Here is a 15,024-nt window from a genome sequence, read left to right as displayed (position 1 = left end):
ATCACAGCGCCAGTGGGCGTAATGCCTGAACTCTTGACCCCATTCAGTGTACACATACTGTTTTATACCTGCTCTTTACTTCCTACATATGTCTTGGTTACATTTCCTTTTTAACCAAAATAGTCCTCTTAAGCATTGTTGATTTTGGATGTTTATTGTGTTATAGTTATAACTGTAAGTATCAGCTTATACTCCTGAACTACCGCACACTGGTTTGCCAGCGCTACTATTTTTCAGACAACTACACCACATGACGGCGCTGTTATTCAACCCCATTGGTCTTTGTCTAATTTGCATACTTGTGCATGTAATTTTTAAAAAAAGGGGAAAAAAACATTCTATTTATAAAGCAGTGGTTCTCAATTATTTTCAGAATTTATTTTAGCCCCAACAATACTAATGCAAACTTGTAATATACATTTTTTACAAGCCACTGTATGAGTTGCTGGCACCAGCATCGTTCATGCATGAATAAAGACACTAACAGACATGCTAACATTGAAGATTTTTTTCACTGAGTATAGTTCCCCCTCTCACAACCCCCCTTGACACTTCACCACACCCAAAAAATGTTTAACATGTTGGAAAGTCAGCACTAATATTGAAAGTGTCCTCTGCCTCTAACGCACCCCCGACAGCTGGGGGGCCTTCCCCACTATTTGAGAAGCACTGATCTACAGTGATCCTGTAACAGCAGATTCATGTTTTTGATGCTATATGTCTCTAATAACATTGCACTGTAGTGTCACATTATAATTTTGCAGTTTCTTGCCAGGATTTGACAAATGAAATGTAATTTGTCACCAAAGTACTGTTTTGACAAAATACACTTGTATTATGTTCGGGTGGTAGTAACATCTCCTCTTTTAGATACACTCATAATCAAAATATTAACAGCAGTTAAAAAATTGCATTGATTACATTTTGCACAGTTAGATATTAAGGAAGTTCTAAATACAGCTTCAAAATACAAAAACAACAAATGGGAGTGAGACAAAAAAAATGATAAAGCAATTTATAGCAAACAACCATTAAATTGAAATAGGTGTTCAGCCATAGCTAAAAAACAACAACCCTAAAATAAAAATAAAATGTTCAAAAAAGGACTCTATTAATGAGTAGCTGAGCCATTATTGTTAATCATCTCAAAAATAGTTTTGGGCATGCTTGATGCCAGTGTTTCCAGGAGGCTAGTGGGAATGTTGCCCCAGGTGGTAAAGATGACTTCATGGAGGGCATCCACTGTTTGGAATTGATGTCCACTTTTTTAAACTTCCCTTGCTACCCATTCCTAAATGTTCTCAGTAGGATTTAGATGAGGGGGAACACACAGGATGGCCCAAAAGAGTGACGTTAGTCCTAGTGTCAGGCGGGCATTGTGAAACTGCAGTGTTGTCCTGTTGAAAAGCCAGTCATTACCACACAGACGAGGGCCTTCAGTTATAATGGATGTCCCCTGCAACATCTCCACATAGACAGCTTCCATTTGACGCCCCTGCACAACCTGAAGCTCCATTGTTCCTGGGAGGGATGTCTTTGTCATGCAGTAACGTTGGAAGCCATTAGGACCGTCAAGGTTACATTTTTTCTCGCCAGAGAATTAAACGAGGCCTTTGAAGACGTTTTTCGTTCTTAACATCCTTCTCTCATGGGTGCTGTCTGATGGTTATTGCACTGCACTCAGCACCAATAACAACCTTCATTTGGGCCGAGGATCGTCCCGTGTCTTGACGGGCAGGCAATTGGATCCTCCTGCTCAGGGTTGGTGAAATTTTTTGGGTTTACCACATGACTTTTTTTTCCATAACTCTAAAAAGACTGTCTTACTGCGTCCAACCTTGGTGTGAATACATGACAGAAAATTACATTGAATCCACATTTTTACAAATAATTTGGCTTTTATAGGCTGTGGTCTTAAACTTTTGTTCAGCTGATGAACAACATATTTCATTTTAATGGCTGTTTGCAATAAATTGCTTACTCATTGCGTAGTTTTGTTTTACTCACATTTCTTCATTTTGCATTTTGAAGCTGTACTTTGAACCTCCTGAATATCCAACAGTGCAAAATGTAAATTCTTGCAATTTTTCAACTGGTCTTGAAAGAAGAAATTGTTCTGTCTTCATTTTTATTAAGTTCTTATACACAATTAGCTACATTTTTCCTTCTGCCTTTGTCCTCCACATGCATTTGAACTCAACCAATCCTCTGGCTTCCCCCCTTAGGACTTTAGTACAGCAACAGACTAGGGGGCTTCTAAGCATCCCACCAGCCAGCAGGGTAATGAAGGCTGCGGGGGTGTCGGGGTGGCCTGAACTCATAATTTCTGCCACTGACCCAAGGCCTTCTAATTAAGACACCAAACATGGCCTTGCCTATTATGGTGCAGCTGGATCATTAGTGTAGCGGGTCAAATGGCCTTTTCATCAACTTGTGTCTTTTTGCCAACTTGCCTCCTGTAGCCTCCGTAATTATCTACTTTTTTTGCACGGAATATTAGCATGAGTCACTTTTGTTTCAGTTACTGGGTGGAGATAGAGTCTTTGTTTGTGTTTTGATGATCACTCTCCCATTTTGGCTGACAACTACCGCCACGTCTGCGAGTCAGTCAGCAAGTCTGCTGATCTATTTCTCACCAGTGTGGAGGTTGAACAGATCCGCCTCTTGTCGCCGTCAGCCTCTTGAACAAACGTTATCTGGTGTGTTGATGAAATCATAACCATATCACAAGTGGTAATGGTATGGGTTATTTTGTTTAAAACAATGTTATTGTGCATACAGGAACTTAATGTACCGAAAAGGAGTAAGAAGAAGCTTACACCTATCCCTAGTCTATTCAGTTCCTGTGTTTAAACATGTTGATGTTATCACCAATACACACTGACAGAAACATTCTACAGTGGAACCTTGGTTAACGTCCAACCCAGTTAGCGTTTTTCAGTTAACGTAGAACCTTTGTTACCGACCTGGAGTGTTGAAAACACTATCATGCTCAGTCTGAAATGTTGCACCTTCTTCTGAGATTATTGTTGTATTCTTACATTATTATCATTATTGTTCTGACATTTTGAGTATATGATTGAACAAAGAAAAAGATGTTCTTCTTGGGGATACGATGTGCTCTTTTACTCATTAGAAAATACTGTAAGAATGCCACTTTCATATAATTGGCAACTTCATTTTATATAGCAACTGACCGTAGAATCGAATCGGATCGTATGGTGTCGTTTGTGCACTGTATCGAATCGTATCGAATCATTCTATTTTTGAAATTGTATTGTTTTTGTTTATGTTGTTTTTGAACCGTATCGTAACTTCTATATCTAGATTCAAATCGAATCGTCTATCACAAAGAGATTTACATCCCTGGTTCTTAATGGATTTTTTTTTTTTTAATCACAAAACGTCCTTCCTTGTTAGCGTCCTATTAGCTAGCCTTCAAAATGGCAACAAACATAACACGTTTTTACAATTTTACAATTGTAGTTTTACATGCATAAAACAATTCTAAATGCATATAAATGACAAATCAAAGGGATAAATGAACATTTACGGTTACTTTGACCTTCATTGAAGATGTGAATGTTCCTGAATTCACGATGTGGCTGCAAGATCAACCACCACCATCAAGAATGACATTTTCAATGAAGGTAAAAGTAACCTTAAATGTTCATTTATCCCTGTCGTTCATCATTTATTTGTATTTATATCTATTTTGAATTGTATTCTTTGTGTAAATCTATAATTGTAAATCTATAAAACCATGTTTTGTGTCAACATTTTTGGCTTTCTGGAACGGATTAACAACCTGTAACAGCCTGTAAACATTTTGCTTAGAAGGTTTTTTTTTTTCATTTTTACTTCAAGTTACACCTTACCTCTGACCTGCCCCAAGCAAGATGAGCCCAACCAGTGTATACGCCCGACACTTCACGGAGGACAGCTTGGTAAAACAGAAGGCCTCGCTACACACCTTCAAACACAGCTTGGACCTTTGCCGACGGTCCATCAGTATGTAGGCCTGTAGGTTAGCACTGTAGCTCACAGTTTGGATCCTCCCCCCACTCTGTTTTTCTTTAAAAAAAAATTGTCAGCCTGTATACATTTTGCAGGTATGCACTTTTACCTTGAATTACACATTTTCATTCAAAACAACGTAAAGAAGACTTAGTTTCAGTTGTCTGTGTTTGTGAAGTACTCAAGTTTAATAACTCCCTTAACAAGAAATGACCAAACGAAATGGCGCTGGATTCTTCTTGTCATGAACACAGACTGGCCAACATCATACAAAACTGTTAAATGAGAGCCACGCTAGCAGAACTTTACACAGTCCGCATACTAACTTGTCTGTTTCGCCGACAGTCATATCGGAGAAGTAACGTTAACAGATACCTCATGTTAACCACACAATAAACAAAAAAAAAAACAAGCTCTCTAAGCAAAAAAATAATAACAAATAAACCTAAATACATTAAACTATCCATATTATTAACTACTGGCAAATACTCCTAGCAGAAATCTCACTTTAACCTTTTTCCCCCATGGAATTCAGTTGGGGGACGTCGGGGGTTGTATTCCTTAATCATCTGCTCATGTCTGTGCCGATAACTGTTATTGAATTGGCTGCTGAGCGTCTGCTAACCTCCCGCTGTTGGAGATCAATGGACTTGGCAAGCATAAACTTCCTTTGACCGGCTGACGCCAAAGAAGCTTGCTCAATTTAGAATTGGCTTGTGGATGCCCAGTACATCATTATTTATATTGTACCAGACACCCATTTCTACTATTTAATCAACACATTTCAACTGTCAACCAGGAGACCAAATGCATTCTTCTGCAGTCGTCGAAAGGACAATACTTTTTATGGCCTTGTTTAAAAATGATGAATCCTAAACACTATTCAGTAGATTCAACGCTGCTCCCGCTTTTCTTCAGCGCTGTTGGTTTAGGAGGAGGGGGTGTGTTTACGTCCCTCTTGCCCACGTTAAGTCCACAATGAGCTCCTTGATCTGGGTGTTCATGGCCAGTCTGTTATTTTCACACCGCCCCGTCAGGCGCTGATCCTCCACCCAGAAGACCGACTCACGATAATCAGGCCTTAGCGCCAAGGTGTCGTCTGCATACTTGATTACGGCGTTGTCGTTGTTGTGGGTGAAAAATGTGTTCTAGTCTTAGTGTGTGCTACACTGTACGACTGTAGTACATCACTTCATAATATGTTATTACTGCAGCTTTCCCGACTTTGTGGATTATTTATGGTCGTTTTGATTGTTTTTGTTATGAAAGGTGGTGGCTATCGTGCCTAACTAGTGTGAAGAATGACTGCCTTGATTATGTGACAAATTGATGCACAGGTCTATGCTTGTGTGTGAGCAAGCGTACCGTAGGCTTTGACTTTGTGGAATATTTCCAGTCTTTCTATGAATTTCTATGATGCATGATGGTTATCATTAATAACTGGTGGGCAGAATGATTGGAGTGACCATGCAACGCCTCCAGGTTGAGAATTAGTGCATGTGCTCATGTATGAACAATCATATTGGTGACAGGAATGTAACCAGGAGGAATATTTGCTGTACAGGCTTGTGAGCGAAACAGGGCTAATAAACACAAATTAGAGCAAAATTGTGGTTTATTGGCTACTTTGAATGCCACTTGCTAAAGGTGCTCTCTGTCGTGGTTGGGTACTGCAAGAGGGTGCTAGCATTTGAACGTACTATATATACTGTATGCCTCTGTGACTGCGTGTATGTGTATGCGTGCGCACACTATGACCACACACCCATTTTGGGCAGAACTCAATGTTTGTGTGTGGACGGGTTAAACAGAGCTTTTGGGTTGAACAGAACAAGAATTTCATTGCATAGCAGAACTACCTGTTCTACTGTGCATATGACAATAAAACTCTTGAATCTTGAATTTTAAGAAATGTGCAACTAGGTCATGTTTTTAAACCTTATTTAACAACATGAAGTTATTGACTTGCGGGTGTTGATTTCATTTCGTGCTGTAGCAGACACACTTGCATGTGCCTTATTAGCTGCACAGGTGTTCACTCTACATCTGTCTGTGCGCATTGGTTCTTTCGTGGAATGAACAGAGAGAGTGGGCCCTCATCTCATTCAGCCTCTTTGTGGAGGCGGGACTACTAGTGAGTGGATACAGAGGGTTTAGCTGTGAGCTTCGTGAGGCAGCGTACGCTAACATCAAGAAGGTGCAGAAGCGATGGTTTTTGAGGCGATTGCCACAGCCGACAGCTACAATGTGGCAACATTTCGGTTTTAAACAGAATGGTGAATACGGTGAGCACATGAACACAGACGACCGACACGGACAGTTTTCCCAACTGGGGAAAGAAAAATACCGATGTAGGTGCCTCGGGCAGCGGAGCCTTCATTTTGACAGTAACGCTTAATGAGGCGTTTGGTTGGCAAATGGAAACAAAACTGTGCAAAATGGTGTGCTCTCACAACCAGTGTTGCTGGCTATGTTGCAAAAATGTACAGGCAACTTCTGTGTCAAGCTAATGTCTCACACAGGTACACTGTATGCTATACTTGAGTACCATCTAGTGGTTCAAATGTGCAGTACACTTCTCATGACAATTATTGAAAAAATGGTCGCAAAAAATGTTTTTCGCTGAAATCGATTATCGGCGATAACTTCTAGCACGATTATTGACCAGCAAAATTTGTTATTGTGACAGGCCCAATTCTTTTTTTCTGTGTGGCCTGATTTTAAAGATAATGTACACGTCATTATAACAGATACGTTATAAAGCGTCACCAAGTCATTTGCGTTTGAGGTGTGTTAAGGAAGCAGGTTTACTGTACTACTACTGTACGACAACACGGACCGTCCCATTGTAATGTGTTTAAAAATAATAATAATAAAAGAAGCGCCAAATCTATGTGTAGCCGTCCAAATGTATTTATGGCAAGCCGCCACACATAAATGAATGTACGGGAAACACTGGTGTAATATGGGAACTTTAGTACACTTTGTGAGCTAATCATCGTTCATGCGATAAAAGCTAGATATGCTTGAGCGTGTATGACGACTTGCTAACTGCATACATGCTAAACCAATGTTGTTTTTAGTGAGGCAACGGTTTAATATGTTTACTGTTTTGCCATCATGTCATTTAGGGTCAGACTTGATGAGTTAATTTTCCTGTTCCAGTTGGAACCATACTATTTTTTTTTTTCTGTGTCTGCACAAGTGGTGCTCTGATACAACTTTTTCCACTTCTGATACCAATCCATTCCAACATCTATCCGATCTGATATCAACACGACTCAGCCATACTTTTGTTGCTTATCTTGTATTGTGGAATGTTACAAAAGGCTTGATCAAGTGATATTACTCTAACAGAGAACAATAGTCAGCAACTGTAGGTATAAGGAAAAAAAGGTGGTTGTTTGCCGGGCGTGTATTTTTTTCACCTGCGTGGTCGTGCAAGAATCCTCATGCTGTTGTTTGTGGTGCTGCTTTGGATGCATGATGGGGTTGGTGTTTTGAACCTCCCTGGTTTTGTGCCACCGTGGGGGACTTGTGAATGGCGGGTTTTGCACTCTGCTGCTGCAACGTCTTTTTTGGACATTGCGCCTGCTTCTTTGTTAGCACGTTAGCACATGCTATTGTTGTGATCACAACTATCAGGAAAAAAAAAAACACAGGCATGACCAACGCGACACGAGCGGTTTTCAGCTCTGTCTTGTCAAATGCACCGCGTACGTAACGAAACAAGTATACCAAGTAACTGTAAATATTGTACAAACCGAAATAGAGTGAAATAGAGAATGTGAGCTGGAGTCCAGGCAAGCAAGCATAGAGTCACTGTCTGTATTGTGTCTTACTCTTCAAAAATGCATTGTCAGTAACAGATATTCGTCTAAAACGAGTATCCGGCTCATCCATAACGTTTACTGACAAAGAAAGTCTGGAATGGACCGCTTGTATTGGAGTGCTCTGATATCGGAGATTGTGCATGCTAGCGTATATGATCTGTTTCTTTTGCTGATATTGGACCGATAGTTGATATAGTCTACACAGAGTTTTGAGTCATGTGTTCTTCGGTGGTGTCCTTTGTTGACCTGTGTGAGCTGTTTGAGGTGTAGGTCTTTCAAGGCGCTTGAGAGGTGCGCGAGATTAGTCGAAAATGTCATTTTGCGTGCGGTTCAGTTGCTGTCTTGAGGCATTTTTGAATCACCGTTTGCAAAGTCTCTCCAAAGAATGGGATAGAATTTCACATTGAAGACTATTTTTGAAAGGATAGAGTGTTTGGTCTATTGAGGCTGTCAGGACTGTGTTTATTCCCAGCCTGACAGCATGACTGTACTCACACAACAGGAAAAAAAAAAACAATCACACATGTTGATCATTCTCCCTCCTGTCCTTTGCACGTCAAGCAGTTCAAAGTGTCAGCCTGCTCCTATTCCCGCTCCACTCTGATGCCCATCTTCACCTACATTTATAACTTTAGGCTTATCTCGTCTGCCCCCTCTATTTTGGGACATGCAGGGCAGTGTGCCAGAGAGGACAGCGAGACAGGCTGTTGCAGACACACACTGGGCGGAGGACAGTTTGCAAGATGACACTGCTTGCCTTGTTTATGGCAGAAGCTCCATGAGGAGTGGGTAGGGGTGGAGGGGAAGTGTTGCAAGCTGGAAGGCAAGGCAAGCAGGCAGACAGACAGGGGAAGGGGGTTTACTAGCCACAAGAGAGTCGGAATTCTTCCTGAGCCATTGCCCCATTTGGCTGGCAGTTGTGAAAACAATTGCCCAGCATTTACTCTCTCTCTCTCTCTATGTGTGTGTGTGTGTGTGTGTGTGTGTGTGTGTGTGTGTGTGTGTGTGTGTGTGTGCAGATGGAGTCCTAGCTATGAGTCAGCTCTGAGAGCAGCAAGTGGCAGAGAAAGTGCTGGTCTAGTCATCTGCTGCACAGCCAGTATAAGCATGTGCAAGCAGGCAAACAACTTCTTCCTGTTTTTTCCCATCTTCTTCTAAGATCACTTAATTTACAAATGTCATCATGTAATTCAGAGATTACATTTAGGAAAACAAGAACTATTTCTGAGTAAAATATCAGGACACACAGTCATTGGTGGTACCACTTGTGGGTTGTGCTCAAACAGCATCTGAAGACATGCTAGCATACATGTCATACTCTATTGTGTCAGACATGCCCTGGCTTCATGCAGTGTAAAGGTAATGTAATGTAAGGTAATGTCTCAATGTTTTGTGTCATTACTGCTGCCACGTGACCAGAATGCTATATATCACTTGTATTTCAATATGTTTTGACTAATAATAGACCATAGTCTACCGCAAAACAGTGGCCATTTATTCATTAATTAATCAATTAAACCGTGATATAGTGAGGGAGTGATAATTGAACCGCGATATTGTGAGGGACGACTGTACCTGTTGTTGTGTACAGTGGCCGAGAAGTGCAAAACACGTTAACAAAACGCAAACCAAATTACAATTACACCATCTGGAAAGGGAATGTACCAAATCCCAAAGTTATAGGAAATTATAACATTTGGACCAATCAGCTCTGGGGAGTTGGTACATTCCTTTTCTGGTTTATCTTTGCAGCCAAGAAGTACAAAACAGACAGAAAAACAAATTACAATTACACCACCCGGAAGGGGATTGTACCCGCGTTATACCCTCATTAAGATATTTGATGTACTCCTGCAGTACATCTGTTTCTTCTGTCCGTTATTTACATGCACGCCGACATCTGCATGCACGTCGTGGGACACACACACACACATTCCGCTGAAACCTAAACTGTGGGACGTCGTGCTATTTTAAGGCACAGTACTTCATGATAATGAATTGACACTTTTTGTCGGCTTTATCAGTAACTATAAAAGACCCAAGTGCACAGTACATGGAACCTTGGACTTTTTCGCTTTAAAATTTGTTATAAATGTTGAAGAATTCAAGCACACCTAGCCAGAAATACAGCGAGAGGAGCAGGTTAGAAATTCACAATGTATTTGTGGCACGTTGTAAAATAGTTGTCCCCCTATTTATTTATTTTTGTATAACAATTGATTATTACCACGAGGCTCTGAGACGATACATGAGATTGGAAGGACATCCACACAGAAAGTAAACAACCAGACCAACGTAGCTGTACAGCTAATACCCAGGACTAATTGCTAACATGAAACCCATGTGCTTCATTGCTGAGCAGCGCTAAATTTGTCCTTGTTTTTAACTTTGACGATTATATTTGACAATCTAGCAGGCTTCAGTCCACCAGCAGGATAAATTTTCAATTGCCGAATAGGGGTCTTTACAACGGACATCCACTTAACTAATGCTGCATGCTAGGAATGGGTGTTAAATCAGTTAATTGATCATTAGATAGATAGATAGATGGATGGGTAGATAGATAGATGCGACGTACAGAAAATGGCATAATAAACTTAAACAACTTAAAAATATACCCATGACGGGCAAAATAGTAGAGATCAGAAAAATAACAAAATTGAATAAAAAATAAATACAGAACGAGATCAATTTCGGATTCGGAGTGCAAATAATAAGTAATAAGGTAATAAGTTTAGCCTTGTGTGTGTCTTCAAACAATTGCAGCGATAGTTATCTTACTCTGTTGTTGTGCCTTACAGTAGCTGCGGTATTAAACTCCATTGTCTCCTCTTGGCTGCAGTGCCCTTTTGTCTTGGTGACATTACTCTCCTCTGGATTAAAATTTTATCCCTTACCATTGAAATAAATACAGGTGGCCCTCGTTCCTCTCTGTTGTTAGCCTGCCATTGATTTTTTTGCTGTTACAATTTAACTGCACTAAATTGAAGTGTTTTGCGCAGTGGAAAAATTTGAGATGGAACTGGAATAGTGACTGACATGGACTTGTATGCTCATGATGCTGGTTTCTGCTGGATAGTAATGCTCTTGCTAGATGTCCTCATTCCGTGAATCCTCTTTGTCATGCCAAACCGTAGTAACAATAAACTAATCTTTCAGTACTGTAGCCAAACCAGTCAAGGTTCTTAAACAAAGGCGAGTTAACTGACACAAGCATGTCTTCCCCTTCCACAGATTTGCCTTGGAGAAGACAGCATGCTGATGTCCTGATCTGAGGGAGTCCGCCCATACTTCTTCACCATTTATCCCTTCACCCATCAGTCCATCAAGCTCCACCAGACGCCACCCGCTGTACCCCCAGGCAGTCCCCTCTCCCCCCCACCACCCACGGCCTGCCGTCACCATGACGTCGGAGCTGGAGAGTAGCCTGACCTCCATGGATTGGCTCCCTCAGCTTACCATGCAGGCGGCCATCCGCAAGGCCGACGGCCAGAACGCCCACGGGCCAGGCATGGGCAAGAAGAGCACCCTCCTGGATCCCAACACCACGCTGGACCAGGAGGAGGTTCAGCAGCACAAGGACGGCAAGCCGCCATACAGCTACGCCAGCCTCATCACGTTCGCCATCAACAGCTCGCCAAAGAAGAAGATGACGCTGAGCGAGATCTACCAGTGGATCTGCGATAACTTTCCCTACTACAGAGAGGCAGGAAGTGGATGGAAGGTATGCTTATCGTCATAAAAAGTTGCCAGGAAAGTTGATATTGATATTCTTTCTTAAATGATTGTCTTGTGGGCACAGGACGTAAACCAGATGTACACATCATCACCAATCACTATTGTCACTTTTGACAAAGTCTCAAGGAGTGTTCCAAATCACACAAAATGACTCACTCCGCCAACTGAAAGATAAAAAAAAAAAAAAAATCTGGATTGATATTCAGAGAAGTGGCCTCTATCTGCACGCACACAGGCTAAATAGCCCATTCATGGGTGGCATTATTCATGGAAGATGCCTTGATAGGAGAAGGCCATTATGCAGAAGCAGAGAGCCAGTGCTGTGTCATCATCTCAAGGAGGCTGTGATATACAGAGATGAAGCTATGCTGATTGCCTTTTAAAGGGCCCAGATGGAAATTGATATTAGAATGAGTTTTCCAATCAGTCGACGTTTATTGGAAGTAGAATCTTCAGGCAGTGCTTTATTGCAGTGAGACAAGATGAATGAAGCCCATTTCCTCAGGGCGACAAGATCTGGCACATGTATAGGCCACATGTTTGTGAGGGGCAGATTAAAATGCATATGTTCTTTTTAATGCTTAAAACTTTTGTTTGGAAACTCAATTTGCTACTTTTATGCCATCATTTTGCCTCAATTAGACAGACGAAACACTTGATGGCTCAAAGGGTGAAATAAGAAAAGCAACTGTAACTTGTGCCCCTTTTCCATTGCTAAACTTGCTCGATATGACATGTATATGACACATATGACACTCACACTCACTAGTATTATACTCCACAGTCTCAACTTTGCTGCAGTATTTCATTTCTCTTCAGTCTCTTTGTGGATGCAATTCCAATTGTTAGCATGTCCCTTGGATGCTGTGCAGTAGAAAAGCAACGGTATAGATCAGGGCTCTTAACTGAATTGTTCTGGGGGCCACAAATTCAGAAGGACAGGAAATCTCCCTTGACTATTATTCTTATTTAGTTTTAGTAATTTTTATTATTTAACTTTTTTTTTTTAATTTTGTGTTTTTACCTGAACAAATGACTCGTAGTTATAATATGGTAACATCATAAGCTCAGAAGGTAAAACAGAAGGAATATGATTACACTGGTCTAGCATGTCATGATAATCAATAAATCAGTTAATCGCACGATAAATAAAAGCGAAGTCGATTATTTTGATAATTGTCGATAAATTGACATGTAGATGCATGTTTGCTTTCCTCCTTTCTCTCTCTACCAAACAGGCTGGATGACAAGAGGTTTCACTCTGTGCCTCTGTCTCAACACCAGGGCGCGTTGGTTCTATAGTGGAATGAATGGAATGAGTGAACCTTCCTGTCAGCCCATCAGTCTCTTTGTCTCTGTGACAAAAGGCAGGGCTGCAAGCCAGCGCACACAATTTCAGCCAGTTTGCGCGTCGTTATTTTGTGACATGAAAAAGTTTGTGACAAAGACAATTAAATGAATGATACAAAACGGTGGAACTTCCAGCTGATTCGGGAAGTATACGTAATACCGCATTGTGCACCAAACGCATTTTGCTGCATCCAACACATGTATTTTGACCAAACTCTGACAAAACGTTACACCTCATTAAGTGTAAAGAGCGTATTCTACACACTGTGTCGCTATAAGTGAATCAAGGAAGTGTATATGCAAATGAGCTGATGTCTGCATTTACACACAATGGGAACTTTTGAGTCCATTTTATGTTCGTTGGGCTTTTTCTGTCTTTTTTTTTTTTGTTGAATTTATTATGTTGTTTGTTTAATTTATTTCATGTAAAAGCTCTTGACATTCCAATTACAATGCAAAATACTTTTGACCAATTAACATTGCTTCTGATATGTTTTACTGGAATTATTATGCCATATATTATCATTACATTAATGAAAAATTGGTCTCAAAATAATGTTGATGATAATATCGTTTATCTGCAATCATTTTGGGACAAGTATCGTCCAGCAAAATTTGTCATTGTGACAGGCCTACGCTTGTCCAAGATTTGCTCTCTATATCAGGGGTCCCCAACCACCAGGCTTTCAGAAATAATGATAAAAAAAGACACTCTCTTTTTTTTTTAAATAGTTTTGTTTCATTGTTTTTCTCAGAGCGTTTATTCCCACTTTCTTCGGCGTCCTTGAACACACCAGAGTTGTGTGCTCTGAGTGAAAGTTCCGTAAAGCTTTTTCCGATGCTGCCACAAATAGACTGATATTTTTTGTGTATTTCTTTCATCTCACTGTTGTTTCCAAATGCCGATGCTGTGTGTGAATGCATAAAGGTGAGGTTTGATCTGTTTTGTCACTGTTGAGTTTGAGTGGTGCATAACCTCAAGTTAAGCACACTGCTTGGCACCTACACATCAAAGGAAGCGATAATCTTCTCTCTGGAATACAAGGTCCAGGCTCATACCAATGTTGAGTCTATATTTATTTTGTGCTTTTAATTCAATGTTGTAAGCTACTTTTCTGATTTTGTTCAGTGTAGTCACACATGATGAAACGCGCAGGGCTTTTATTTTGACGGACGGAAGTGTTTTATTGATCTGGAGCGTCGTTCTTTCATGTTTAAGCTCTCACATCGTCACTGGTCATCTCAATAAGCGTTCAGTTCCATAACTGAATGTTACTAATGAATGAATTCATTCATTCATGAATTTGCCACCTGGTCCACCAGAGGTTGGGGACCGCTGCTCTATATGACAGGAGTGCTTAGCTGTTTTTAAGTACCTACTGCAAAAACGCTAGACAAAGATCCTCAAAATGACAGGAGAGCTTTGATGTTTTTAAGGACCAAATGCAAAAACACTCATCAAAGATGATCTAGGTATATGACAGGGGCACTCTGCTCTTTTTTAGGACCTACTGCAACATTGCTGTTCAAGGATTGTCTATATACCAGAAGCATGCTGCTGATTTTAAGAACCTATTGCAAAAACTCGCATCACAGATCCTCTGTATGACGGTAGTGCTGTGCTGTTTTTGGGCTGGAAAAAAGAGAAAAGCACGAATTAAAAAACATAATAATAATAAAGCTACTTGACCTCCTTTGAGTGCACATGGAAACAGCACTATTGGATTTCAGAATCTAACGTTTTACTTACAAAACTTAATTTATTTACTTAAAAAAAAGTGTATTTCAGTTCAGATTCTCAGGGAAAAAAACAATGGTTGGAAAAAACTGGGAGTGAGGCTTCTTGCGCTATGAGTGATGTGGTTTGTCACATTAGTGAGGGGAATTTCAACAGTTGCGGCCCACATTGAGGCCAGACTGTTGATCTTTGCAAGCATTTATCGCACTACCAAAGTGTCTTCATCCTCAAGCAACTAGACATGACACCGTAGAGTCGACCCGGAACCATTTCAAGTTGTCTTACTTTAACCAACACAGTGTTTTGGGTCACTCGAGTAAAAAAAGTAAGCACTCCAATCAAATAAAA

The 15,024-nt window shown here is 40.6% G+C and overlaps 1 protein-coding gene across 1 annotated transcript in view; it reads left to right on the top strand.

Annotated features, from left to right (window-relative positions):
• The window catches only part of foxj3 (forkhead box J3), a 157,574-nt gene that overhangs the window by 53,767 nt on the left and 88,783 nt on the right, over positions 1-15,024 (top strand). Inside the window, exon 2 of the mRNA XM_054784213.1 lies at positions 11,085-11,574. Coding sequence (XP_054640188.1) covers positions 11,254-11,574 — 321 coding nt within the window. The 5' untranslated portion in view covers positions 11,085-11,253. The remainder of the gene's footprint in view (positions 1-11,084; positions 11,575-15,024) is intronic.

This window comes from Dunckerocampus dactyliophorus, chromosome 8 (assembly GCF_027744805.1).
Source record: "Dunckerocampus dactyliophorus isolate RoL2022-P2 chromosome 8, RoL_Ddac_1.1, whole genome shotgun sequence".
Lineage (NCBI taxonomy): Eukaryota > Metazoa > Chordata > Actinopteri > Syngnathiformes > Syngnathidae > Dunckerocampus > Dunckerocampus dactyliophorus.
This window is presented reverse-complemented; position numbering and strand designations above follow the sequence as displayed.